Genomic DNA, 27,072 nt, shown 5'->3' with positions numbered 1-27,072 from the left:
GAAGGCCTTTGTAAGCTGCCTTCACCTGCTCGGGTTCAGCACGCAGGTCCTCGTTGATTTTGGTGTGCTGCTCAAGATCTTTTTTGGTGTCTCTGAGCAGCATGGAGGTCTTATCCAGTTGTGCCTTAAGGTCGCTGACTGGAGAGCTGCTTAGTTCAGCCTGAGCTAAACGTAGCTGGGCTTTAAGGCCACTTATCTCCTTCTGAAGGTTCTGTCTTCCCTGGGTCCAGTCAGTGTTCCCCCTCTTTTCTTGGAGCAGATCAAGAAAGTTGGCGAGAGCATCCTCCTGGATAACCAGGTGGAGTTTCCCCTCGGTGGAACTTTGTGTAAGTTTCACTTCATCACAAAACTCAATCCGAACCTGTTCTTCAAGTGAACTCAAGTAGAAGTTAACTGGAGTTTCCATCTTGAGTGAATGTTACATAACACATTAAATACACAGGTGTGCTTTACAATTCAATATACGTCACTACATTTGTGCATAATTTAATGTAATAAATATGTAATTAGTATGGAGCAAATCAATGTGACATGCATTTAAACCAACAGTCATTCCCAGGTTGTCATCTGGCAATTAATCCTTCAGGATTCTTGTAGCTGAAAACAGAAACTCAAATCCAAAATCATGTTTTCTGACCTGAATTAAGACAATGACAATCAGCTTTTCACTACAGCTAAAACATATTTTACTTGTAGGGGATTGTACTACTGTAATGGGCTTTTCTCAGTTCACACCATCTTCTAAACCCATTTTAGAAAGGTACTGCTCAGGTCATAACACAAAGTTATACGATGGCCAATGCACAGGTTTCACCCACCAATAAATGTTTTTATGCCTTTTCTTTGTTGTATTGATTGTATTAATTTCAAGCTATTTTTTTTTTTTTGCTCATGTGTTTATAAATTTGCCAACACATAGAAGTGCCTTGCATCTATAGCTTACAAATGTTGATCACAGTAGGCTAGAAAAAAAGAGGGGGTTTTTTTTGGGGTTTTTTTTAATCAAACTGACTCAGGTAGTGAGTTTTAATCGGTGACTCTTAAACATAATTCACTGACATCTCTATAATTTCTTCTGGTTGTCACTCTACTTCAATTTCTATTTTCAGAATTGATTGATTGATTGATTGTTTGTGACTGTAGGAGAACTAAAGTGACAGACACAAAAACCCTATCTAGAGTCAGTATTTGATGTCTACTCTGGGCTACCATAGAGGAGGACCCACTTAGTATGTATATATAAACAGCTCTTTCTCAGGTAACAAAAACACAAAGGTTCTTATTTCAGTTTATTATAAACAAAGAAAAACATACTTGTGAATATTATATACCATTTTTACCAATATGTCCCTGTAAAATCTACACACTGGAACTTTAATATTGAAATTAAGAAAGCATTGTGACATGTGTTTCATTGGAAACTATGATGAGGTTTAAGTGTTGATTATAAACACAAAAAGTTTTCTGGGTTTTCTCATTTGTACTGGGTGAACAATGTATTACTGAAAGGCCATTTTCCACAGTCTGCCATTTTCTACAACAACGATTTAACAAACAATAGAGCACAAGCAGCCAATCCAATCAATCCAACAGAGAAGCTGATTTACTCGCTGAAGACCAGACTGAAGATGAAAGTACATCACAATTAGTTGTAAGCTATCCAACTACCTAAAAATGTTAACTTGTAAGTTACTCATGTGATTTGGATGTTAACAACTTCAAATAAAAATGTGAAACTCAGTCATGGTGGATTTAAAATCAAAGTTCTGAGTGCAGAGCCATCACAACAAAAGCTGTCTTACAGCTGTAGCACTTTCTGAGTGAACTGTTCAATGAACTGTTGAATCTGTTATTTTCTCTAAACTTCCCAATTTCTCAACTTCCTTTTCTCTCATTGTACTTTAGCTTCTGAAGTCCTTGAGCACTGGCCTCCATTACATTTGTCTGCTGACCTTACAATTTCACAATGCTACCCTCAATGTTACTGCTAAAACTGTAATAGGATGTTTAACTAGAAAATTTCAGCAGAAATTTTGAAGGATGTCTGCTGCTGAGGTGCCACTAATGTACGTCAGGAGGTGGGCGGGGGGGGCGGGGTGGCCATACTTGCACACAGGGTCACAAGGGCCAATTGATGGCCATTAATTACTTACTTGCATCTCTAAGTCGCCACCAGTGCCAAATAAGAGCTTCCTCCACCTGACGGGCCACAATGGCCAATCAATGGCCCACTTGTGTGGACCCTTTCATTACCAACCAGCATCTTCAATTGGCCACAAGGGCCAATTAAGGGCACTCTCCACCTGAGGGGCCACAAGAGCCAATAAATAGCCCACTCTGAAGGAGGGAGCCACAGAGCCAAGGAGTCCTGACATTTTGGGGAATGTTCCGCACAGAATATTATTTTCAGCATTTTTTTGTACAGTTCAAGTTGTCAAGAAAATAAGAGGGAAAAAAACACAAAAAATCTAAAAATGAAATTGATTTTGCTCTAATGCTATTGTCTCAGCTTTTTGTCTGAAATGTCGTTTTTTTATGAAAATGCACAAATTCAGATGATAAAAAAGGAACGGAAGAAGCTAGAATTAAATGTTTTTGTGTGTATGAAAGCTGAAGATCTGTTCTGTATCTTGATGTATTCATTGTTTCTATCTTCAAAACACAAAATATTCCAGAGGTCACAACAGTCTATCTATCTATCTGTCAATCTATCTGTATTCGGCAGTGTTTTATCTACAGACTAGGCAGCTGTAGGCTTTTGGTTGTATAAAACCTTTTATATTTTTTTGAGTGATACAATTTAAACTTACTCTGATTTTCAGATTGTCAGAGCATTTCATTTGAAAACAAAATGTCCATTTTAAAGTCAAAACTGTTCTTGTTTTTATTGTGTTATCTGTAGTGATGTCAGTTATATTTGGTTATAATCATTTCAATAATTTTGATGATCAATAATCATTATTGTGCATCAGTAGTGATTGTAGTGATGCTTCTGTGTCATTGTAGTTAGAACAGATACAATGTTAGCAATGCCATCATGCTAGCATGCTAAAGAAAGATGTGGTAACATAGCATTTTGACCTATGTGTCCAGCATGTCTTTTGCTAATGCTATGAACATGCATCTATACAGTGTTAGCTATCATGCTATCATGCTTAACTGATGTGGTATCATCTAGCATATGACCCATGTCCAGCATGTCTTTTGTTAATGCTATAAACATGTCAAGTCAAGTCAAGTCAAGTCAGTTTTATTTATATAGCCCATTATCACAAAACATGGTTTGCCTCAGAGGGCTTTACAGTGTACGACATCCCTCTGCCCTTAGCCCCTCACATCACATGAGTATATGTCATTGGCAAATGTTAGCTAGCATGCTAATAGTGTTTACTTGAAAGGCTTCTTATGCGTCATTGTAATTAGTCAGAACAGATATGCTGTCATGCTAAGATGCTAAACAGAGATGTGGTAGCATTTGGCATTTGATCTGTGTGTCCTACATGTCTTTTGCTAATACTATAAACATGTCCTCTGATGACACTGAGTCCTGTAAACTGTCTTTAAATAGGTGGACATGGTGTAAAGACAAGACAGTTCATGCTAACTTGTTTACCAGAGAGAATTTGAGTGTGTCCACATAATGGTCACTTGGCCCAGCGATTACCGCTGATCTGTGGTGTTTGTGGCCATTCTAATAAGATAATCGCTTCCTACTGTCTGCCTGCATGCTTAACACACACACACACACACACACACACATTCACTGACTCATATGACCCTGAAGATCCGTAATCAGCGTGTTTATGTTTCTCTCAGTTGTTTGCCTTTAGCCATCCAAGGACTGCCCTCCACTATAACCCTCCCCTCCCCTCCACACTAACACACACACACGCACGCGCACACACACACACTCAGCTGCTTGTGCAATATATCAACGGTGTAGTCTTTTTTTGCAAAGTCAAATTGCGTAATGTTTCTTTGTCTAATCGGATATGTTAGTAAAGTGTTACCTGCGTCATTTTAATTAATCAGATCAAATACAGGATATAAGCATGCATATTTGCCGCCCAAGACCACATGCATATATGGGGCCATCTGCCACTGACATTGTCTGATGATGATCGACACAGCCAGTCAGACTGATACTGCTGGAAACCAGCGCAGCAGAAACAGGAAAAGATATCAGTGAAAATTCCCCTCACCTCACGTCGATACGACTTGTGGTTTGGCCTTGAAACACAGTTTATTTTCACACACACACACAAACCTGTGTTCCCTAAATATATCTGCTGCTGGTTCATGATACATCACAGCTCCCTGTGTGTGTGTGTGTGTCTGTGTGTGTCTGTGTGTGTGTCTGCAGGACGTCATTGTAGCGCCTGAGATTTTTCATGACCTTGTTTAAGATTTACAACCTGCTGTGAAACAGACTGATGACTCTGTCACAGCCAAGTTGTTGATTCCAGTCAACACCCTCAACAGAGAAACTGCAGCTCAGAGGTCAACGCGCTGCAGTAAAAGCTGCACGCTGCTGATCCCTGATCTTTCCTGCCGGGGTCATTACAGAGGTCAAAGGTCAGCGAGGCACTTTTTGACTCTTGTCTGGCTTTTTATTAGGGTTGTCAAAATATTTTTCATAAAGGATATATTTTTATATTTTTGGGCTGAATGCAGATACCTTTACAGCATTGTTAAGTGGTATGTGTGACCAATATCAAATAAGATGTTATATTGAAGTTAAAATTCCAATAAAACATCTGAAAGGAATAGGATAAACAGGAATAAAATTCAGGCACTCGAAAAGTGAGAAAAACATGAAAAAAAGCTGAATTACAAAAAAAAAGTCTTTGTTGTAGTGGCTTAATCATTTAAAAATCCAACATGTTTCAACCACTCTGGTCTTTGTCAGAGCTTTGAAAACAGTCATGTTTTCATGTTTTTAAAGCCCTGATGAAAATTAGAAGTGGTTTAAACATGTTTTTTTTTTAATGATTAAAATAAAAACTATTGAGGTTCCTTCATGTAATTCTTCCTTGTATTTTTCATGTTTTTCACACTTTTGGAGTGCCTGCATTTCCCTCCTGTTTATCCTTCTGGTTCCTGTTTTCCATAAGCACCAGATACAAGTTTTTGTACCTACATCTGATTATAGTCTACAGAGCAGGCAGTCTTAAAGGAATACTTCACCAGTTTTCAATCAGCTTTTTATTATACCAGTGTGGGTAGTATGTGTGAACTTGTCTGAACCTCCCTCTATCAACCTCCTTCTTTCTCTGAAACTCAGACCTAACTATGATCACAAGTCAAAACTAGGCAGTGCTGATCGAATATATATATTTCAGTTCTGTTACCATATTGCTGATTTCACACCTAAAATGTTTCCATAAACATATTTTAAATCAGTTTTTGTTCTTTAATAGCTATGGATGTTTCAAGAATCTGGATACAGTGTCGGATACAGGGCCTTGTTGTACCCAAGCAGGAAACTTCCAATGGCGGAGGGACTGACTTCCGGTTTAGCGCATCAATAGCTTTAATTGCAGTCTAAAATATGTAATCTTGCAGCTCTTTTAGACTTTCCAAATGTTATCGAACTGGATTGCTTAAATCTAGATAGTGAAATGAGTCGTTTCATGGGGGTTTGATGCTCACATAAAATAATTTATTGATTTACAGATTATAAATACTCCACAAATGATTAGCCTAGCTTATCATAAAGACTGGAAACGGGGGGAAATGACAGCAATAAAAACATCTATCATCATTCAGTCTTTGTGCTAAGCTAGGCTATGCTAACCACATCCTAACTCCTGGGCATCAGAATATTTGCTTACAGGGCACATACTGTACGCTCAAGTTTTTCTGATAAAAGCAGTTGATCACGTGTGTTAGAGGCTTTTTTTTTTCCAGCTGACCTCTTGCTGCCTCCCTGTACACATAAGTAGCATGCAAAAACAAACAAAAAAGTAGACTTTCCAGATTTTATTGGAAAAGATGATTCAGCTTTTGATAATACACAGACTCAATTTGGAGTGTGTGTGACTCTCAAACAAATGTATTTATAGTTTTACAGCAGTTCCTTTTAGCAATAAGTGGGAATAAGAAGAAATCTTCTTGTACTATTTTGCATCATGTGGACCAGCAGTAGTCTGTTGGATTTGAGACACTTCCTTTCTCACTGTGTCTTCCGTTGCATGTATTGACAGGGTGTGGAGGACAATAATGCTCAGCTCCAAAAACAAACATTTAGAACAATGCCAATATGTGCACCATGCGTCAGTATTATTATCATGTCTCTGTCTGTCTCTGACTGTGTGAACGACTGACTGGCCCCGTCAGGGGATGTTTTCCCCTCAGCTGAGCTGGATGCCATGTGCTGTAGTCCATAATAACTAGCTTTTCCAGGCCTATGTGGGTTAATCCAGTGTTACATAAGGCCAGTTCTAATGACTGTGTGTTTTGCTGCAGGTGATGGGTTTAATGGTGCGCACACTGACTTCCACTTTAGACCCAGACCAATGTTATGCACAACAGGGAAAGATGAATGAGCTGAGTGTACACACACACACACACACACACACAGATGGTAAACAGGGGCTGAGTTTTCCTGGTGGCCGTTCAGCCCAGACTGAGTGTATTAACACTGATAGGAATAGACTTAAATGTGAGCTAACAGATGAATGCTGCCTTCAGGGATATTTCTGAAACACCACAGTCACATCTTCAGCATGCATAAACAATATGAAGATCATGGTGGAGACGTAGGATTTTGATCTTGTGATCTTGATATGATCTTCTGTTACAACAATATGCCTGCAATATTATGTATACTGTATTTACTATTACTACTGGTCTGGTGACACATTGCTTTATATCATTTATACCACTATGTAACAATACTATATTATGACCACTCATAAGCATTATATTATTTTTACATTATTTTGATATATTGTGCTTATATACCATTATATAATTGTGTGTGTGTGTGTGTGTGTGTGTGTGTACACACACACACACAATGAGAGATGTTCATGAAAGATACCATGAATATCAGTATTTACAAGTAATGACAATCTGATCATTGATTTATTGGCCAAGTAAAAAAATACAGTATAACAATTTAACATGACAAAAAATGTTTTGTTATGAAAGGGCCCTATAATCTTTATTGATGTCTGTGATGTGTCTGTTGTCTTACAGAGGACGTCCTGCCCAAGGATGCAGGAGAATGTGCAATCTGCCTGGAGGAGCTGCTACAGGGAGACACCATTGCTCGCCTGCCCTGCCTCTGCATCTACCATAAAGGGTATGAAGCTCTGTTTAGGAAAATTATGTAGCTTATGTATTTCTTTCCCTTCATATGAGAAAGAAACTTGAGTGTTATTCCTCCAATTAGGGGTGGGTCAATGTATCACAGCCTGTTCCACATGCAATTTAAAATGACTATAGTTCATAATATTTATAACAACAGATAATCCAACAATCTCAAAGACCACTTTAGTGGCGTTAGTGGAAGCCTTGACTGTCTCTAGTGTTGCTGACTTTAGCTGCAAGATTCAATTCGAACATGGGTATTCGTCTCTTAGATGATAGATTCACTATTTTCTGACTGCACCCTTATGTACATTAAAACAGGTTTTACTTGCTTTAGTTATTCTACTGTATGGCAATTAGCATTCTGAGTAAGACAAATCAAGTGGGTATATTCTAAGTCATGGGCTGTGTTCGAAATCATCCACTCATTCACTCACTCCCTATCCACTACATCGTGTATATGATGTAGTGAACTACATCATATACACGATATAGGGAACGACGGGAGGAGAATTCGGACACTACACGTAATTTCCTGAACGTGGTTGCGTCAGCAGATGCGCCATGGTTATTCAACTATAAATACCTGTTGCAGCCCTAATTTCTGTACCCTCAAACACTAAAAAATACAAATGTAATGTTCAATCAGGAATGACAAATATGAATTCTGAAATTTCTTTTATTGATGAATATGCACCACTAGAATATATCCCATCCATGCAGAGCCGCATTTCTTCGGCCGGAGAACAGCTGGTTGTGCTTAACACGAAGCTTCTCAACATCTTCATCAGTCCCTTGGAACAAGAAACAGAAAAGCATACATTGAAAAAAAAACAGAAAAGCATTTATTTTTCTAACACACCGCCAATTGGGAAAAGAGAACAAAACGCTATGATCAGATGTGAGCGGGTGTGCGGGTGTCTGCTCCTAGCTAGAGCTGCAACTACCGGCAAGCCCTAGCATTAGCCTTAGCGTTAGCGTTAGCTCGCAGATACAAATAACAAACCGGATGCTTCTCCACCAACAAATCCGCTCGTTATGACAATTCGCAACCCTTAAAAGGCCTAAAACCACGCCACTAAAGTATTACACGCATCAAATGTGAATATTGTAATGTTACTTAAATTTATATGCAAAAGCGGCGGTTGGTGCGGCGGCCATCGTCTCCTTCTTCTCCTCTTCCAAAACACGACCGCATTGCATTGTGGGATACGGAGCACAAAGTAGTGTACATTGCTTGTTCACTCAATTTTGCGGTGCATTGATAGGGGGTCATTTCGAACACAGCCTTAGGCTGTGTTCGAAATCACCCCCTATCACGGATGTAGTGCACTATATAGTGTGTTCGCCATTTTGTAGTGTTGTTCGAATTCTCCGCGATTAATTTTATCCACTATGTAGTGGACGAGAAAACACCCACAATGCACCGCAAAATTGAGTGAACAAGCAATGTACACTACTTTGTGCTCCGTATCCCACAATGCAATGCGGTCGTGTTTTGGAAGAGGAGAAGAAGGAGACGATGGCCGCCGCACCAACCGCCGCTTTTGCATATAAATTTAAGTAACATTACAATATACACATTTGATGCGTGTAATACTTTAGTGGCGTGGTTTTAGGCCTTTTAAGGGTTGCGAATTGTCATAACGAGCGGATTTGTTGGTGGAGAAGCATCCGGTTTGTTATTTGTATCTGCGAGCTAACGCTAACGCTAAGGCTAATGCTAGGGCTTGCCGGTAGTTGCAGCTCTAGCTAGGAGCAGACACCCGCACACCCGCTCACATCTGATCATAGCGTTTTGTTCTCTTTTCCCAATTGGCAGTGTGTTAGAAAAATAAATGCTTTTCTGTTTCTTGTTCCAAGGGACTGATGAAGATGTTGAGAAGCTTATTAAGCTTCGTGTTAAGCACAACCAGCTGTTCTCCGGCCGAAGAAATGCGGCTCTGCATGGATGGGATACATGGATGGGATATATATGATGTAGTTCACTACATCATATACACGATGTAGTGGATAGGGAGTGAGTGAATGAGTGGATGATTTCGAACACAGCCTTAGTCTTTTTTGCATTACTTTCCCTCCATGATTTGACTGCACTTATCCCAACATGAGATGTTGGACCACCAGAACAGCTTCTTTCTTTCTTTCTAACTTTCTAAATAAAGTTTCTTATTTGGTGTTTTGATGACTCAGGTGGAGAGTGCTGTCAAACATGTCAGTCCAAAATCTCCCATAGGTGTTCAACAGATTGAGATTTGGTGACTTTTATGGCCATATGATTCATATCATTCCCCTACTCTTTAAAGCATTTAGAGCCTGCTTATACCTGGTATTATCATGTGTGTATCATGTGCTACATTCAGTGACCACCAAGACACACTATGATGCTATTTGTGTTTTTTTATTTAAAAGGGTCCATGTACAGTTTAAAACATAAATGTTAATGTTTGATGCACCATACCAGATTTTAACTTAGAGCTAATTTGCATCTGCAGTCCCTCAGCAAGTCAGAGCAAATACACAACACAATAATATGATAATATACAAGAAAAAAAAGACACACACACAACAAATAATACACACAAAAACAAATGATATAAAGTGATACAATGAAAACACAAGACAGACAATAACAGGAAACTACACAAAAAACAAATCACTTGCAAAAGACAATAAAATGTGACACACAGTAGAGCATCACTTGTGAATGCTTGTCTAATTAAAAACAAGTTATGAAGTCCATCGCTTCATCAATTTGCTGAGATTGTATGGGTCAAGCATTCAGCTCTGTACCGTTCTCTTGGTGTACGCCGCATATGCACGCACCTTCTTATCGTGAATACAGTGAGGGATGACTCATTTGATCATATCACTTCTTTCCACGTCTCTGTAGAGCTGTGCCTATGGTCTTTGCGCCACTGAACTCTCAAATGTGTAGTCATCTTTGTAATGAGGGGGTTATGCTCTGCAGCTGTGCTGTTAATATCCCTCTCTATGTAACTGCCGAGGGACTTTTCTGCTGACACAGTCTGATCACGTCCCGCACTGACATTCTCAGTCACCTGAGGAAGAGTTGTTCTACTGTTTGTTATGCATCCATGCCAGTGACAGCCGTGGCTGGAGGCATTATGTTTTCAGGTTGTCCGTATTGTTCGTCTGTCCCTCCAGCCGCCTCATTCTCGTCAGGCCATCCATCTTTTTCTGGTGAGCATGATATCTGAAGAGCACCTTGAGGGAATTCCTTCAAATTCGGTACAAACGTCCACTTGGACTCAACAACGAGCTGATTAGATTTTGGCAATCAAAGGTCAAAGTCATTGTGACCTCACATTGCTACCATTCTCATGAGGAGGAATTTTATCAAATTTGGCACAAACATCTGCTGATCTGAATGATAAACTGATTATTTTTTGATGGTCAAAGGTCACTGTTAGCTCTCCTGTCTCATTCTCTTAAATGTAATATATCAAAAAGGAAAATGAAAAATGGACTGCGCTTGTTTAGCACTTTTCTAGTCTTTTGACCACTCAAAGCGCTTTTACACTACACATTCACCCGTTCACACACACATTTTACACACCAGTGGCCAAGGCTACTGTACAAGGCGCCACCTGCCACTCAGTAACTAATCATATACTCACACTTCAGTGATGCAGCATTGGAAGCAATTTGGGGTTCAGTATTTTTCCCAAGGATACTTCCACATGTTGACTGGAAGAGCCGGGGTTCGAACTCACGACCTTCTGATAAGAGGACGACCCACCCTACCTCTGACCGCAGCCGCCTTGTGTTAATTTCCTTAAATTTGGCACAAACGTTCGCTTGGACTCAAAGACGAACTGATTAGAATTTGGTGGTTAAAGGTCAGTGTGACCTCACAGAACATGTTTTTGGTCAATAACTCTATGCTAATTATGAAAAAAAATTGTGTCTAAGTGTCTAATAGGATAAAAAATGATGAAATGATAACATTTTACATCCAGAAGGTCAACAAAAAGACACACACAACATAATGTTCTGCAAAAATATTCTTCTGGCCATGACTCAACATTGTAACTCAGGAAAAGAAAGGGAGACATTTGGTCAGATAATGAATTGGTGAAATTAATCTTGGGTGTCCACCTTGCAACTGTGTTGACTGTATAGATCTTTAGTGCTGCTGGGCCAAATTTGTAGCTTCTTTGCAGCAATATCCATATTTGAAGCATCTCCAGCTGTCATGGCTACATATAAGTCTGGACAGGCAAGGATGGAAATACAACTTAACTGGTTTGCATACATAAACCACTAATACATGAGCATCACAATCATTAAATGTGCAACAACAATTACTGCCCCTATACACTGATGTCTTTCCCAAGGTTTAAATGCAGATGTCACTTCAGTTACTGTTTCTATTAAAACACCAGACAGATGAGCAGTCTTTTGACTGATGCCCTGCTATCTGTGACGCAAAGTCACACAAAAGAACGAACAGACTAAAAACACAGCAAAAGTTAATTGACATACATTTAAAGTGACCTCCTTTCCCCACTTAGATGTCACCAGATCCACCAAAGCGTTTTTAGGATTTGATGATCACTTTAACGCTTAACTGTGTACTGTTTTCACACTCCGGTTTTACTCATCTCTTCTTCCTTGCTTTCTTTTTCCAGCTGTATCGATGAGTGGTTTGAAGTTAACAGATCCTGTCCGGAGCATCCATCAGATTAAACCTTTTTTGCACAGGTAAAATGTTTCCAAACATCCCAGTGTGATGATGGTGATGAAATTATATTTTCTACTCGTTTATTTTATTTTTTAAAATAATTATTATAGTTTAACCCTTAGAGTCTGCTTTAATATTGCACACACTCGTCTCACTATGTGTACAAAAAAATGCACTTTTTGAAATCAACCTTTTTATACATTGATATTATTTTCTACTTTTATTAAGTCATTTTTTAATCAACATCAGTCCTAATCATAAATATCAAATGTCCATTCATTTTCAGAATTTTAACCCTTTAATACTGAGGTTTTTGTCATGATGCCGCTATGTTTTTAGATTAAAAGAAAGAATAATTTCCATTTTGCAAAGTTGTTTTTTTGTTTTTTTGTCTTTTTATTATCACAGTCTGGGATATGTCAGTGATTTCCAGCAACACTGATTGTGACAGTGCACCTTGTGGAAATAGCATGTATTTTTTCTTCATATACCAAATAAAAATGGCATCATCAGGTGGAAAATTGTAAAAATTACAAAAAGGCAAAAGATCAGAATGACACCCAGAAATAGTACAATGCATGTTTTCACGCTTCATGTTTTTCAATAGTTGCAGTTTTAATGCATTTCAATGGTGCATTTTTTGCACTTAACAGTATAAATGTAACAATTTTGTCAACACAGTGTATTTTAGACTTATTGTAGGAGCTGAGCTGGAAATTCCAAGATTAAACAACAATATACAAGCTGGCCAAAATTACACCCATATGCATAAACACAGCCAAAAACATGAAAAATGCGTAAATTGCGCCAAACAGTTGTTAAGGGTTATTGTCTGTTGGTTGTGTGCTGACAGGTACTCAACAATGTGAAGGATCTACGAAAAGACATGTGGATCCAGGGAGACTGCTGGACACTGTGATCAGTTTAACCCCACCACACCCCACCCAATAATGTAGTACCACTGTGTGCCAAATCTCATTTAAGCAATCTTCAGGGATACAGACTTTTGTGTTTATGTTTGAGTTGCACATCCACGCTCAGTCTCAGAGTGGACGGACTGATGTCCACCTCACATCTCTCTCCAGCCCTGACATGCAAAGCCACGTGGGGGCGTAACGGCAGGCTAGGGCTCTTCTTCCTGAGTGACTATTGGACAGCACATGTCAGCTGATTGTACACCAGGACACTGAAGGAGGTGGTGGACATGGTCCTGGAGGTGGGGGCAGGGTGGAGGGGCGGTGGGATTATCCCTCCCCCTTTTACTCTGTCCCTCCCCTCCTCCTTCAGCATCAGTGTCTACCAGTGCCTTGTTGTTTTGACGCCCGGCAGCAGCAGGGCAGGACAAAGGAGTCCAGACTGTCACCAGAGCCAGCTGGACCAAGTGGACGGACTTGCGGGACCATCTCACCACAACTGCCATTCTACCAGTCCAGGAGAAAAAAGCCAGAGACAGGACAGCGGCAGAAATATCTGTCTGCATCAGCAGCTCGGACATTTTCAGAACTGACGCTGCTGCACAAAAGGTGCCAATCAACTGTGAATATTGTCAAACACACACACACACACACAACATCAACAGTGCTTTCTAATCATATACCAGGGAGTAGAGGTCTTCAGGTATTAAAATCTGCCCCTAATATTAAAAGGATCCTTAATGTACCAACCTGAACCTGTAGTAGAGTGTTGCAGCCACTACGACAAACATATTTTCTCATGATCGTAATAGAATGTAAACATTTTCTAGTTTAAACTAGACTTTTTCACATTGTAACAAGACACTTTTCTTGTTATAATAACATAGTAATGTAAGGACATTTCTCACAACTTATCATATCAAAGGGTGAAACTGTTCTTGTTTTAAGTAGTTTTATTGATTTTTTGTAATAACAGAAGATATTTGTGACATGAGATAAAATGACATGTTGTTTTAACAAGAAAAGCTTGTTCCTAAAAAGGAATAACACAGTGTGTAGTAATAACAAGAAATATAATTTTAAAACATGAAGAAAACATAATTTTATAATGCAAACAGGATCTCATACCAAGATGTTTTCACATCAACCAGAATTTTTTTTTTCTCTCCAGTGTGATTTGTGCTACTTCATGGAACCTCTTTTGTTTGCATAGTCTGTGATGTAATCTTTAGTAAAGGCTGTGAGAATTGATTATAACATTTGATCATATGTCAGTTGCAACAAATATGATGGAACTGGTTCACACTTAGAGTATTTAAAAAATAGCGTTTTGAATATTTCTATAATGCAGTAGAGTATTAAATACAAGTATTTCAGCTGATTCCTCACTCAGTTTGTAGGTCTAGTGCTTATCACAGTCCGGACTCTTTGAAACAGGTGAGCAGTGCGAGTTACTATACATCCAACAATGTCATAGAGATGGAGCACATAGAGCAGATTGTGGTAAAAATATGTTAATGAAAAATGAAAACAAGGTATACTTTAAATCCAAATTTCTCATGTCATTTGTTTTATTTTCAAATAATAATACTAATAATTACTTTAAAGTTTTCCATATTTCCTCATTTAAAGGTTCCCTGTGGAGTTTTTGACCTGTAGTAGTGCAGTGCAGCATTTTTTCCATGTTTTGTCTCTCTCGTGAAAGTGCACAACAATGTACATCTACACACAGACAGTCCTGCCAGTTATGTCACACCATTCTGCTGATCTACCGGTGGCAGTAACATGCAAACATAGGCAGCAATGCACCAGCAAATGCAGTAAACATTAATGTAAACAGTGCTGGCATTAGAAGAAAAATATATTCATCTTGTCTCAATCACAAGGATTTGCACAGTTTTGATGAATGTATGTAATTTTTTGCACACACACAGATAAACTCCACAGAGGGCACTTAAATGTAATCCCACAGTTTCCTTGCAGTGTTTGAATTGTTTAATTTTGCTTACTACTTACTGTACATGTTAAAAAGAGTATTGACCGTGATAATCACTGAGCCTCATTACTGAGGAACATCTGAAACATTTCTCCTGTCATATTTGTCTGAGAACACACCAGTTGGAATTGCAGATTTTGCTGTTTTGAACACACCAGGTGAACTAGATTGAGTGCACTGATCCCTGACTACAACATTTGTACCAACAACAAACTTTTGGTCCCCTAGTGACCATTTGTTCCTTTGAATGTCTGGTGAAAATCAGTTATGGGAGAAGTATCTTTGGTTATCATCATGCTGGAAGTCGTTGACTGGCTTGGCTGGTGATTGGTCAACTAAACGAGAGCCGACTGATCTCAGGTCCTTGCAGCATACAGACCCAACACCAAAAAAGTTGGCCAAGGACTGAGGGACAGTGGAATGAGGGACCTGACACTGATCCAATGTTAGTTAAAGCTTTCATGGGCTCAGGTTTGCCTGAAGACCTCTACTTTGGAGGAGCCAGAGTGTACAGACTTTTAATCCAGTGAAAAACTTCCACAGATGATTTCATAGACAAGCTCATCATCCAGCAGAGAACATGAACTCGTCGGTGAAATCACAGAGTGGATCCCAAAGCTGCAATGGAATCATTTTCTCCACAACCAACTCTTTTTCCATTACACAGGGCTCATCCCACCACCTTGAACAGTATTTCTATGCTGGAAAAACGAATGAGCTGCTTCAGTGTAACATTAACAGCAATTTTAAAGCTGTCCTGTGGAACACCGGCTTTGTGTGGAGGTTCTTAATGAGGGCATGATGACGTTCTCATTCAAAATGTTGGTAAATGAGCAACACAATTGCCAGCAAAAGTATTGACATTGTACATTCTGACAAACCACAGATATGTTCCATTTGCACATCATCATGTAGCTGATACATTTAAAACTTTGTTTCAACAGCGCTCTTGTTAACCTGTAGCTAGGTTTTGACACACTTAATTATGGTTAAGAAAAGATTATGTTTTAACCTAAAGCACCTGATTTTGGGGACACAATTCTGGCCAGTAATGCAGCATTATCTCTGTGTAAGGCAACCACTTTTTGTGGCACTATCCCAACTGGAAAAATAGCAACATCACTAAAAAACTACCAAAAAGCTGCTGGAAACACAGCAATGACTCACTAAATCACAACTGTTTTTTTTTTTCATTTGTTGGTCTCAAACAGTAGTCTGTAGTTTCGCAGGTGCCTCACTTAGGTGACACACTACCCACCATCCCTTCTCGCCTAGGTGATTCGCTATCCATCATTCCTTCTCTCTTAGGTGACACACGATCTGCCATCCCTTCTCTCCTAGGTGAAATGCCAACAACCTTCCCTTCTCACCTCAGAGAGAAGGGAAGGTTGTTGTCATTTACATCCACTATCCTCTCTCTTCTAGATGACAAGCTATCCACCATCCCCTCTCACTTAGGTGACACACTATCCACCACCCCTTTACTCCAAGGTGACACTATCCACCATCCCCTCTCACCTTGTTGAAATGCCAACTACCATCCCCTCTCTCCTAGGTGACACACTATCCACCATCCCCACTCACCTAGGTGACTCGCTATCCACTAACGCCTCTCTCCTAGTTGACACTCTATCCACCAACCCTTCTCTCCGAGATGACATGCCCACCTCCATCCACTCTCTTGGTGACTTGCTATCGACCATCACCTCTCACCTGATTGACACGCCAACCGCCACTCCCTCAAGGTGACTCACTTTCCACTATCCCCTCTCTCCTAGGTGACATGCCATACACTAGTGACAAAGTCAGCTCATATACTATGTCACTTTAGAAATGTTGATCTGATACATTTGAAAAGTGCAAATGTAATGTATTTGTGGTAAGCAGAAATGTACATTGCCAACATGTTTTTTGTGGCAACTTAGCTGAAATTAGAAATGAAGTGTCCCATATAGACTCCAGTTTTTCCTACCCTTTTTTATCGCCATTCCATTCCTCTTTATCTCATTAGGTTACCTCTAGGTAGATGCACATGGTAGTGGAGGAAAGGTAAGGAAAAATAAAGCTGGATTTTATCCGAAAAAGAAAATCCATCACCTTTTGGAATGCTCCTCTACACATGCCATAATAGAAATTTCATGAGCCACGTAATGAATATTTGAGATAAAGAATATGGTATATATTGGTGGTATCCACCCATCCAAATAGATGTGTGCATTTTTTTTCTCTTTCTCCAACCAGTAAAAATTAAGTGCAGTTGATTTTTCAGGTCAGTGCCCGTTGAGAGTTAGATGCTGAATCCCAAATCCACTTCTTTCTCCACTTCCTCACAACCACCTCTTTCCTATCAAACACGGACTTGGGCTGGGTTCAGTATACGACTTACTCTGCACCTTAGACATAAAATCAAACTCAATGCTACATGTAGAACATTACTAGTAAACAATAACATTGAAAGCTATCAGAAAATTATTAATTTGCCTAGAAATCCTCAAACATATCCACTACAATATTAAATGGACACAAGTTATTGTAAAGAACCAATAATTCTATCTGGAACCACTGGAGGAAGAATTGAGTGAACATTGGAGTTTTGGGATCCACCGTAACACAGTCATGACTAACTGTGTGATACTGTGTCTGTAAACCTGATGGCCACACAGAGATTAGCTGAGTCCTGTAATACCCTGTCCCAGCACACAGCGGCGCTACAGAGTCGTGTAGTCGTTCTCTGCAGTGTGCGGAGGCGTGAGCAGTGAGGACTCTCCTCATCATCTCTGTTTGTAGCAATAGTCTGAACATTTTGCTGACAGATCTCACAGGGCTTATACTCGACCTTCACCCTCATTTTAATGTGCAATCTAATTTTTTAAAAATCATTTTCACAACTGATTCCACAAAGGATTTGACACTGACTAGTAATCTGTCTTTTCTGTCTGTGAATTTTAGAGGAAAAGTGCAAACAAATCTGGCCTTAATAGATAATGATAATGACATTCAATCACCTGTTCTTGTGGTTCTTGATTGTTTTGTTGTTGTTCTTTGATTAGCCGCGGGCAATAACACAATGGGCTCTATTTTTTTTGCCAGGCGCAAAGCGGCGCACAGCGGAGCACAAGTGTCATTGCTAGTGTCAGACCGGCGCAGTTGTCATTTTCACGCCCGGCGCCCACATCGTTTAAAAACAAAAGTACTTGCGCCCATCTGTGCGCCCCTGGGCGTGTTGGTCTTAAAGTGAGGTGTGGTCAGACGCATTGTTGGCGGATTGCTATTTTGAGGCAACAGAAAGTGAATGTAACTATTGGCCAAATAAAAGCTGCTCTGAAGTCAAAAGTGCAGTATTTTTCCTGATATTTAAAGAGTGGAATATTCAGATAGCAGATGCGCCTGCACGAAGTTCAGATGTTTGAATAAATCAGGTGGGACATCACAATACAGCCCTCACCGTCGGAGCATTCCTTGTAGCATGTTGTGTGTTGCACAACATTAATATGCCTCATGGATGTCTCTTGGGCATAAATGTGGACACATTACAGGACGTAGGAAGGCGTGAGGCTGAACTGCGCGTGCCGATGCCAGTTAACCCTAATATGCCAGCAGCAACACGCGTACTGAGAGCTCAGCTGGCTCCTCCTGTTTCTGCTAGATTTATAGGCTGAGCGGTGAGTTTTGTTTACCCCTCCTCCTCACATCACTGTATACTTATCTGCATTGTAAGGCGGTTCAGGGGGTTCCAAAAAATGAAGGAACCTGCACCGCCACGTCCTCTCATCCCTGCTTTACCTCTGCTGCTTTTGGGGGATATCTGCTGCTACCGCAAATTATCTGCTCGCGCGCCTTCACCTCGCGCACAAGCAGATCGGTTTCTTGAGCAACTTCTCACATCTGTAATTCGCCAAATCCGTCATTTAGATTGCAATCCGCCAATTCCTGGCGCACCTGTTTTTTTAAAGGGAATGGGAGCTGACGCACGGTTAGGTTAATTCATGTTCCCTCCCAAAGCACACGCATGACTAATTCAGAGTCTAAATACAACCCCTCTGCGCCTTGCGCCGCACCTGGCTCCCAGATTTAATGGACTTGGGCACGCCCTAAACGCATTTGCGCCATGCGCTTTACACCATAGACTGTCTAAATAGGACCCATTGAATCATCCACCTAGGAAAAGAGAAAACGCAAAAAACTCTTAATTTAGGATCACAAATGATGAGGTCTGAGAAAAAGCTTGGTGTTAAAGGGTAAGTTGGTATTTCTCCCAGGTTTTCTGTGTAAGTGAATAATGAGAACAACATTTTAAATCGATCCAGTATGGAGTGAGAGCTGCAGACAGCAGCTGCCATTCAGGCTGTAATGTCACCACTCTGGACACGTTCACACTGTGCTTGTTTTTGCCAATGACTGTTTATTTTAATGTTCAGTTGGCTTGGTGATGGACATTTCGGTGCTGTCTCTGGTTAAGCACAAAGATCTAGTTTCCATAAACTTAAACACACTTAGAATAACAATCTGGGCAGTCAGTGTCATAAACAAACACTGTTAGTGCACTTTAAGGATGCTATCTAAATTTGTTTTGATATGCTTTACTATGACTTTTTTGTTTAAAATGCTATGCTATGACATTTTGTCCAGTCTTCACAATATGCTATACTATGACTTATTTTTTTTACATGTTATACTGTCATAGTTAACAATGTTGAAAAAAAGGCCCAAAACATCATAATTTAGCATGTCAAAAAAAGTATAATTTTGAGATGGCTAAAAAATAGCTTAAAACAAAATACTATGGCTTGTGGAGATACGTCATAGTAAAAAAAAAAAAAAGGCCAAAAATGTCATAATTTAGCATGTCCATTAGAATGGCAGAAAACGCCATAGAAAAGTATGTCAAAAAACATCAAATTGTGACATTGTGACAAAAATTTCAAAATATGACATGTCGAAAAAACGGCTGAAAACCACATAGTATAGCATGTCGAAATACGTCATAGTATATCATGTCGGAAAAACAGCCAAAAACGACATAGTATCGGATGTCAAAAAATGTCAATATATGACATGTCCAAAACACAGCTGAAAACCACATAGTATAGCATGTTGATATACATCGTACTATAGCAAGTAAAAAAAAACAGCCAAAAACATCATAATACAGCATGTCAAAAAACGACCTACCTCAACATAGTGGTATGTGGAAAAACCGAACCAAACCGTCATAATTTAGCAGGTGGAAAAAATGGCCAAAAACACTATAATATAATATGTGGAAAAACATCACATTTTCAATTGTCAAATAACAGATTGTAGAGATATGTCATTGTATACAATGTCGAAAAAATGTCAAAATTTAGCATATCGAAAAAAGCCCCCAAAAGTCATAATTTAGCACGTCAAAAAATGTCAGAAAACGCCATGGTATATAGTATGTCGAAAAATGTCAAATTTTTCCATGACTAAAAACTGGCTGAAAATGATATATTGTGGCTTATAGAGACAGGTCATAGTATACAATGTCGAAAAGGCCAAAAATGTCATAATTTAGCATTTCGAAAAAATGGCTGAGACAAACATTATGTCTTGTAGAGACACGTCAAAGTATACAATGTTGAAAAAATGGCCCAGAACATCATGCTTTAGTCTGTCGAAAAAATGGCTCAAAACGTCATTTTTTAGCATGTCAAAAATAAGGCCAAAAACGTCATAATTTAGCATGTAGAATAAAATGGCCAAAAATACCAAAAACGTCAAATTTTAACATGTCATGATTGAAAACAGCATGTCATGGCTTGTAGAGACATTATAGTATATAATGGCAAAAAAAGGCCAAAAACATGGTGAATTAGCATGTGGAAATTTTTGACATGGTGAAAAAATGGCTGAAAACTTCATATTGTAGCTTGCAAAAACACGTCATACTATAGCATGTCAAAAAAAACCAAACAATACGTCATATGTCGAAACACTATGATATATTGTGCAGAAAAATGTCAAATTTGACATGTCTAAAAAATGTCTGAAAACATGTCTTGTAGAGACATGTCATAGTATACAATGTTGAAAAAAAAGGCCATAAATGTCATAATTTAGTGTGTCAAAAAAATGGCCAAAATGCCATAGTATAGTATGTCGAAAAAAATGGCTGAAAACGTCATATTGCAGCTTTCACAGCACATCATAGTATACAGTGTAGGGCTGCAACAACAAATAGATAAAATTGATTAAAATCAATCATTAAATGTGTTGTCAACGAATAAAATTATCAGTTCACTGTGTTGCGAGATTGTTTACGTCACATGCAGACTGGAGAAGCCGGTGTTCGAAGAGGCATGGCGGAGACAGAGAAGAAGTTTTTTTCGAAGTCATTGTATTTCCTCATCTCTGTGACAGAGAGAGACTTTAAAACTGCAGTAAAAAGTGGTATAGAGTCAATATAATCATCAGAACCATCATATTCACTGTCTATTTCTGCTGACAAACGCATGCGTCACACGTAAGGTTTAAATTAAGGATACGCAACAGTATGTTGTAAAAGCTGTCAACATTTAGCCTTTGAATTGTTTCATATTTCATATTTTGTAGTTACTTATTGTTTATAATTTAATATTATTTTGACAGCTCAGGGATGATCAAGCAACCGCCTGTTTATGCACTGCACTTTTTGCACTGCTGTCAATGATAATCTATTTTTGAGCACACTGCATAGTATACAATGTTGAAAAAAAGGTGAAAAAACAACAGAAAAAGACATATTTGTTCATACAGTTTATTTGTTTAACATAATAGAAAGCAACAATGAGGATAAAACCTATATTGGCTTATTTAAAAACGACACCCAAAAAACATATGAATGATAAAATATAAATAGTCAAAACATCAATAAATTTAGTTTCTAAAAATAGAAAGTGTCATAGTATAAGTAAAGGGTTAACAAATAAAACTATGCATAATCACTGTGAACATGTGAACAGTCAAAGAGGGATCATTCTTGAATCAAGCAAGATATTTTGACAGCAGAGCTTTTTGAAGTCTTTTTCTGTGAACGGACAATGACACAGAAGAATCCAGTAAATCAACATTTTCTTTCCATAAGACCACTCCACGATATTTGACAGAAAAATGACCATGGGATGTGATATAGTATAGTATAGTATGTCGAGAAATATCAAAATATGTCATGTTTTGAAAATCACATTACAAAACATACCGAGACACATCATAGTATAGCATGACGGGTCTGGAGATGAAGGCTCTCACTCTGGATTGTTTCAGGATGTTAAAACAATGGGCAAAATCTTGTTTCAAGATCTCCGACTGTTGCTGATGAATATCGTTGGTGCCCACGTGAACCACCATCGTGTTCACCAAGGGGTGTGCCTTCAGTGCGCCACGGATCTCAGCAGCTATGTCAATGATGAGGGTAGTGGGACCAGGCTGAGAACCCAGACCAGGGCCGCAGTGTTGTGGAGGCAGCCGAGGCCTCTGGTTTGGCTGCGACTCTCCTGTGGTGGTAGCGGTGAGGCCTGGCCAGGTGGAGGTCCCGCTGGAAGGAGGAGATCCCCGAGGGCTGGACCCAGAGGAACTGGCTGTATGTGGGGCAGAGGTGCAAGCAGCCGAAGTGGAGTCTGCCCTGGCGCACAGGGGCGAAGGGGCTCACCCCAGGGAGGACCCCCTGAGTGTCTGTCGACGGCCTCCTGCAGCATCTGGCAGTTCTTCGTGGTGGTGGACTGAGCTGCGCGACGAGCGTTGGTCACAGTTGGAGCACGTGCAGCAGAGCTGGGATAGGCAGGAGCCATATCCACCTAAGAGGTGAGAATTACACACAAAATAGCCCGATCGTTAAAACGCAAATGAAACGCAAGTTAAATAGAGTTAAGAACAAGTTTTGTTTGTGTGTGTCATGGATCTATTATAAATATGGATACAGCCGTGGGGGCGGGGTCTCGTTCATTCCTATGAGAGCTGCTCAGTGGTGCATGACGCAGAGAAAACGACACCAAGATGGCGACCACGACATGTGCTGCTGACACCACTGAGGTTGACAGACCTCAATTTACGCCTGAAAACAGCAACCAGCTCAACAAGTAACTGAAGTACCGCTGCACAGGCACTGAATTACCGTGCACCTGCAGCTGGGACAACTGAAATGCCAGGTCCGTCTGGAGGCCGTGCTGCTACCACCATGGCTGAAAGAAGGAAGGACAAAGAAAAAGGGAAAAAGGTGATGAACAAACAAATCCCTCACGAAGAACACTCTCTTGACCAGAGGGATTTCCTTCGGCACCGGAAAAGGCTTGGAGGTGATTACCACTGCCGCTAACATGCACTACTATGCATGCCCGGACGGGGGGTGATTGACATGAAAAATCACACTCACATGATCGCACGGAGAGAGGATACATCCATGGATCATCAGGTTTACATCTAGATCAGTCAAAGAATTCATCTGGAAGAATGCAAAGGGATCAGAATACCAAGCGTTCAGGAAGCTGAGATTTGGAGAAGACTTGACAACTAAGGACAAGGAGACTCGAAACAGATTTTGGCCTCAGATTGAAGCAACACGCAAAGAAGGAAAGAAAGCCTTCTTTGTCGGAACCAAAGTCTTAATTGATGGGAGAGAGCTGTGGGTGTAGAAGGTATGCAGGTCGGCGTCATGCAAGGCCCAGCAATGCAGGACCTGGCTCAGCAGTATTTTGGTTGTATTTTGGACAGGTAGGCCTATATATGTATATGTCTTTATGGTCCATGTTTTTTCTTAGTTCTGAGGCAGAAAATTTTTGTTAATTAATTCTTCATTTGAAGGAAAGTGTCTTTATCAGTGTGCTCAATCAATGTTCAGGGTATCAGAGATATATTAAAAAGAAAAGCATTTTTTTGTTCTGTAAAAGATTTAAGGCTGATTTTTACTTTATACAAGAAACATGCATTAAAATCTGGCTATAATTTCTGGAAGAGTCAATGGGGTGATAACATATGGATGTCATACGGAACCAATGCATCCACAGGTGTTGCAATTTTGAGAGGACATTTTAGTGGTAATGTTTGAAAAGCAGAGCACATGACTGGAAGATGGTTAATTTTAGTGCTAGAGAAAAGGGGCACATTTGTGCTACAAATAACAGTTCACAGAACAGAATACTTTTTCGGGAGTTTGAAGAGGAGATATCCAGTTTAATAAATACATTTCCTAATGCAAAGCTAATTTTAGCTGATTATTAAGGGCTGTTGGAACAAAGCTAAAAGTCTGAATTCCTATGGTGGGCAATGGGAATATATGAAATATAGTATAAGTTAGACATGTCCTGTCCCAAACAGATGCTGAAAAATTAGTACATGCATTTGTCACCTCTAGACTGGATTACTGTAACTCCCTATTATTCGGTTGCCCTAATAAATCTCTCCAACTGGTGCAGAACGCTGCTGCTCGTGTTTTAACGGGAACCAAGAAAAGGGACCATATTTCTCCTGTTTTAGCTTCTCTGCACTGGCTCCTTGTGAAATCCAGGATTGAATTTAAAATCCTCCTCCTTACTTACAAAGCTCTATATGGTCAGGCTCTATCCTATCTGTCGCAGCTCATAGTTCCTTACCAACCCTCAAGATCACTGCGCTCTGAAAATGCAGGGTTACTTGTGGTTCCCAAAGTTTCCAAATGCAGGATAGGAACCAGAGCCTTCAGCTACCATGCTCCTCTCCTATGGAACCATCTTCCAGTTTCGGTAAAGGAGGCAGACACCATTTCAACTTTTAAGGGTAGACTTAAGACCTTCGTCTTTGATAAAGCTTATAATTATGGCTGGCTCAGGTTCCCTGGAGCAGCCCATAGTTAGGCTGACATAGGTTTAACCTGTCGGGGGACTTCATCTGATACGCTGAGCTCCTTTTCCTTCTCTTAATGCCACCATGGGAAAATCATGCATGACTGTTTATTGCTTTACTTACTGCTAAGCTTAGCCTAATATCTGTGACAGCCGTTTGTTAGCTTAGCTTAGCCTCAGTAGTTTAGCTTAGCCTAACATCTGTGACAGCCATGTGGTACTGTCACTACCTGGGGCTCGCAATTACGGAGCCTGGGTCTGTTGAACTGCACTACGCTAATCCCGTTGCCTCTCGGGAGCATTCCTGCTCCCTTGTTTCCTAGTTTTCGCGGATCCTGGCCGTAACCTTGACTGTGCCTGACCGTGGTGATAACTGTGCTGATGCTGTGACCCTGCCTTTGGTTGTGCTCCAGCTGTGGCTGCACTGATACTGTACCCACTGTCCTGGTTGCACTGATGCTGTGATCATGCCTATGAACCCCTCCCTATCAATATACGCATGAGACTCTTATCAACACCCACAATATCATCATAGAGTGCATTTAATAATTTCACACCTATCGTTATTGTAATATGACATGCGTATATTGTTATTGCTGTGCCTCTCGCCTTCTCTCCTTCCCTCTCTCTTTCTCTTTCCTTTTTGCCACAATTGTATTTCATTTGTTATTTACGACATCTATTGCACATCTGTCAATCCTGGAAGAGGGATCCCTAGTCATCCTCTGCCTGCTCTTCCTGAGGTTACTTATGAAATTTTTGTTGAAATGTGATTTTGATGTAAACAAAATTCCCATCCAGTTATCTAGTTTTCATAAACAAGTATTTTTTAGCATGGATGATAGCATACAAACACAACTCCAAGAAAAAATCCATATACTTTGATGGCTGGGCAAAGATGGATGTTTACTGTCTTATACAGAATTTTTTAAAAAAAGTATGGAATGTAAGTAAGTGTTGGATGCAAAGAGACATTTTTGTTAAGCCTCGTCATATTACTTGGGAAGTACCACATACATAAATCCAAATGGACTGAAAAAAAAAAAAACACGGTTCCAACAATTCAAACTGGAAATCGAACATTACACTGGGACATTGGTATGACTTAATTAAAGAGTGATAATCAGATAATGGTGATAATCTATCTCTCTATACAATTCCTATTTTCACAATATTTTTGATGCTATTCTATTCTTTGACTTTTTTGTCATAATTTTGATTACAAACTATGGGTTGATTTTTTAGGATTATTTTGATGACATCCTTCCCTATGATTATTTCATAATATTTTTCATGATACACTGAGTGTTTAAAGTTATTGATGACACACTATTGTGTGTTTTGTATTATACTGTGATTCTTTTAGGATAAATATGATGACATACTATGACTTGTTCATGATATTTGTAATGACATACTATACTATGATTTTTTATGACATTTTGATGATATACAACTTTTTCATAACTTTAATGACATAGTACTTGCTTTTTTATATTTCTGATGATGTTTTATACAGTGACATAATATACTTTGACTTTTTTGTCATCATTTTGATGACGAAGTATACTATGATTTTTTATTATGTCTTTGATGAGATACTATATCATGACTTTTTCATGATAATTCTAATGACAAGCTATACTATGACTCCAAGCAGCAGCATGTGTTGCTGGAGCCTTATTGTTTTTGCTCACATTTTTCTTTTTCTTTCCTTTTTTTCTTTCATTCAGCTGTTTTTTTCTCCACTAAAAGTGTTTGTGCAGCCAAAACCATATGATAAAAACTCACCAAAATTGGCAGATGGGTTGCTAATTCCGCCCACTACTCTTAATAGCACTTAAGTACTATTATCTCCGTACTATTACAACTTCAGATGTCAATTATTATCTCAAAAGTGGCTTTGCTTAGATTCAACATTCTTTCATTATATTAATTTCTCAGTTCACGCGCTCTTTGCTGCAATGGTCCTCTGATTAAAAAAAAGTATTTTCCACAGTTTTTGCTACATCAAACTTATGCCATTTTGTCCCAGAACCTTGACAGATCATCTTTAGACATCGCTGATCTCAAATTATCAAATGAATTTTGTAACATCAATCTACTTTTAAGTTTTTTCATTTTCAAACATTCGTCTTTAGGTTCAATTTTATGTAAATACTCATAAATCAAAAATGGTGTAGGCACTTGTAACCAAATTTGGTATGTCTGCGGATGTTTTTTTCGAGCTTTGCTGAACAGTCTTGAAAATATTCTGCCTCTAAAGGGTTCCACAAATATAAAGAAGTTAATATCTCATAATGAGCTACAGGATTCATACCA

The 27,072-nt window shown here is 39.4% G+C and overlaps 2 protein-coding genes across 2 annotated transcripts in view; one reads left to right on the top strand and one right to left on the bottom strand.

Moving 5' to 3' along the window:
• The window catches only part of znrf2b (zinc and ring finger 2b), a 64,524-nt gene extending 46,256 nt beyond the window's left edge, over window positions 1-18,268 (top strand). The window contains exons 3-5 of the mRNA XM_042489765.2: window positions 7,204-7,309; window positions 11,973-12,045; window positions 12,879-18,268. Coding sequence (XP_042345699.1) covers window positions 7,204-7,309; window positions 11,973-12,030 — 164 coding nt within the window. The 3' untranslated portion in view covers window positions 12,031-12,045; window positions 12,879-18,268. The remainder of the gene's footprint in view (window positions 1-7,203; window positions 7,310-11,972; window positions 12,046-12,878) is intronic.
• A 2,825-nt stretch (window positions 18,269-21,093) lies between these two features.
• Window positions 21,094-23,557, bottom strand: LOC148188184 (uncharacterized). The gene is made up of 3 exons (XM_088084956.1): window positions 23,307-23,557; window positions 23,049-23,115; window positions 21,094-22,731 (listed from the first exon to the last, which is right to left on the bottom strand). The coding sequence occupies exons 1-3, from the start codon at window positions 23,333-23,335 to the stop codon at window positions 22,333-22,335; spliced, it is 495 nt and encodes a 164-aa protein (XP_087941082.1). The 5' UTR covers window positions 23,336-23,557; the 3' UTR covers window positions 21,094-22,332.
• Window positions 23,558-27,072: the final 3,515 nt, after the last annotated feature.

The sequence above is a fragment of the Plectropomus leopardus genome, chromosome 11 (genome assembly GCF_026936395.1).
Source record: "Plectropomus leopardus strain MGB_pleo_1.0 chromosome 11, ASM2693639v1, whole genome shotgun sequence".
NCBI classification, from domain to species: Eukaryota; Metazoa; Chordata; class Actinopteri; order Perciformes; family Serranidae; genus Plectropomus; species Plectropomus leopardus.
Note: the sequence above shows the minus strand (reverse complement) of the source record. Positions and strands in the feature narration are given on the sequence as shown.

Excerpts from the sequence above, each read along its gene's own strand:
- LOC148188184 (XM_088084956.1), bottom strand. The coding sequence starts at position 23,335 with ATGGATGTATCCTCTCTCCGTGCGATCAT. Across the intron at positions 23,116-23,306 it reads TCCTCTCTCCGTGCGATCAT|CCATGGTGGTAGCAGCACGG; the intron begins GTGAGTGTGATT and ends TCCTTCTTTCAG. Across the intron at positions 22,732-23,048 it reads GTCCCAGCTGCAGGTGCACG|GTGGATATGGCTCCTGCCTA; the intron begins GTAATTCAGTGC and ends CTCACCTCTTAG.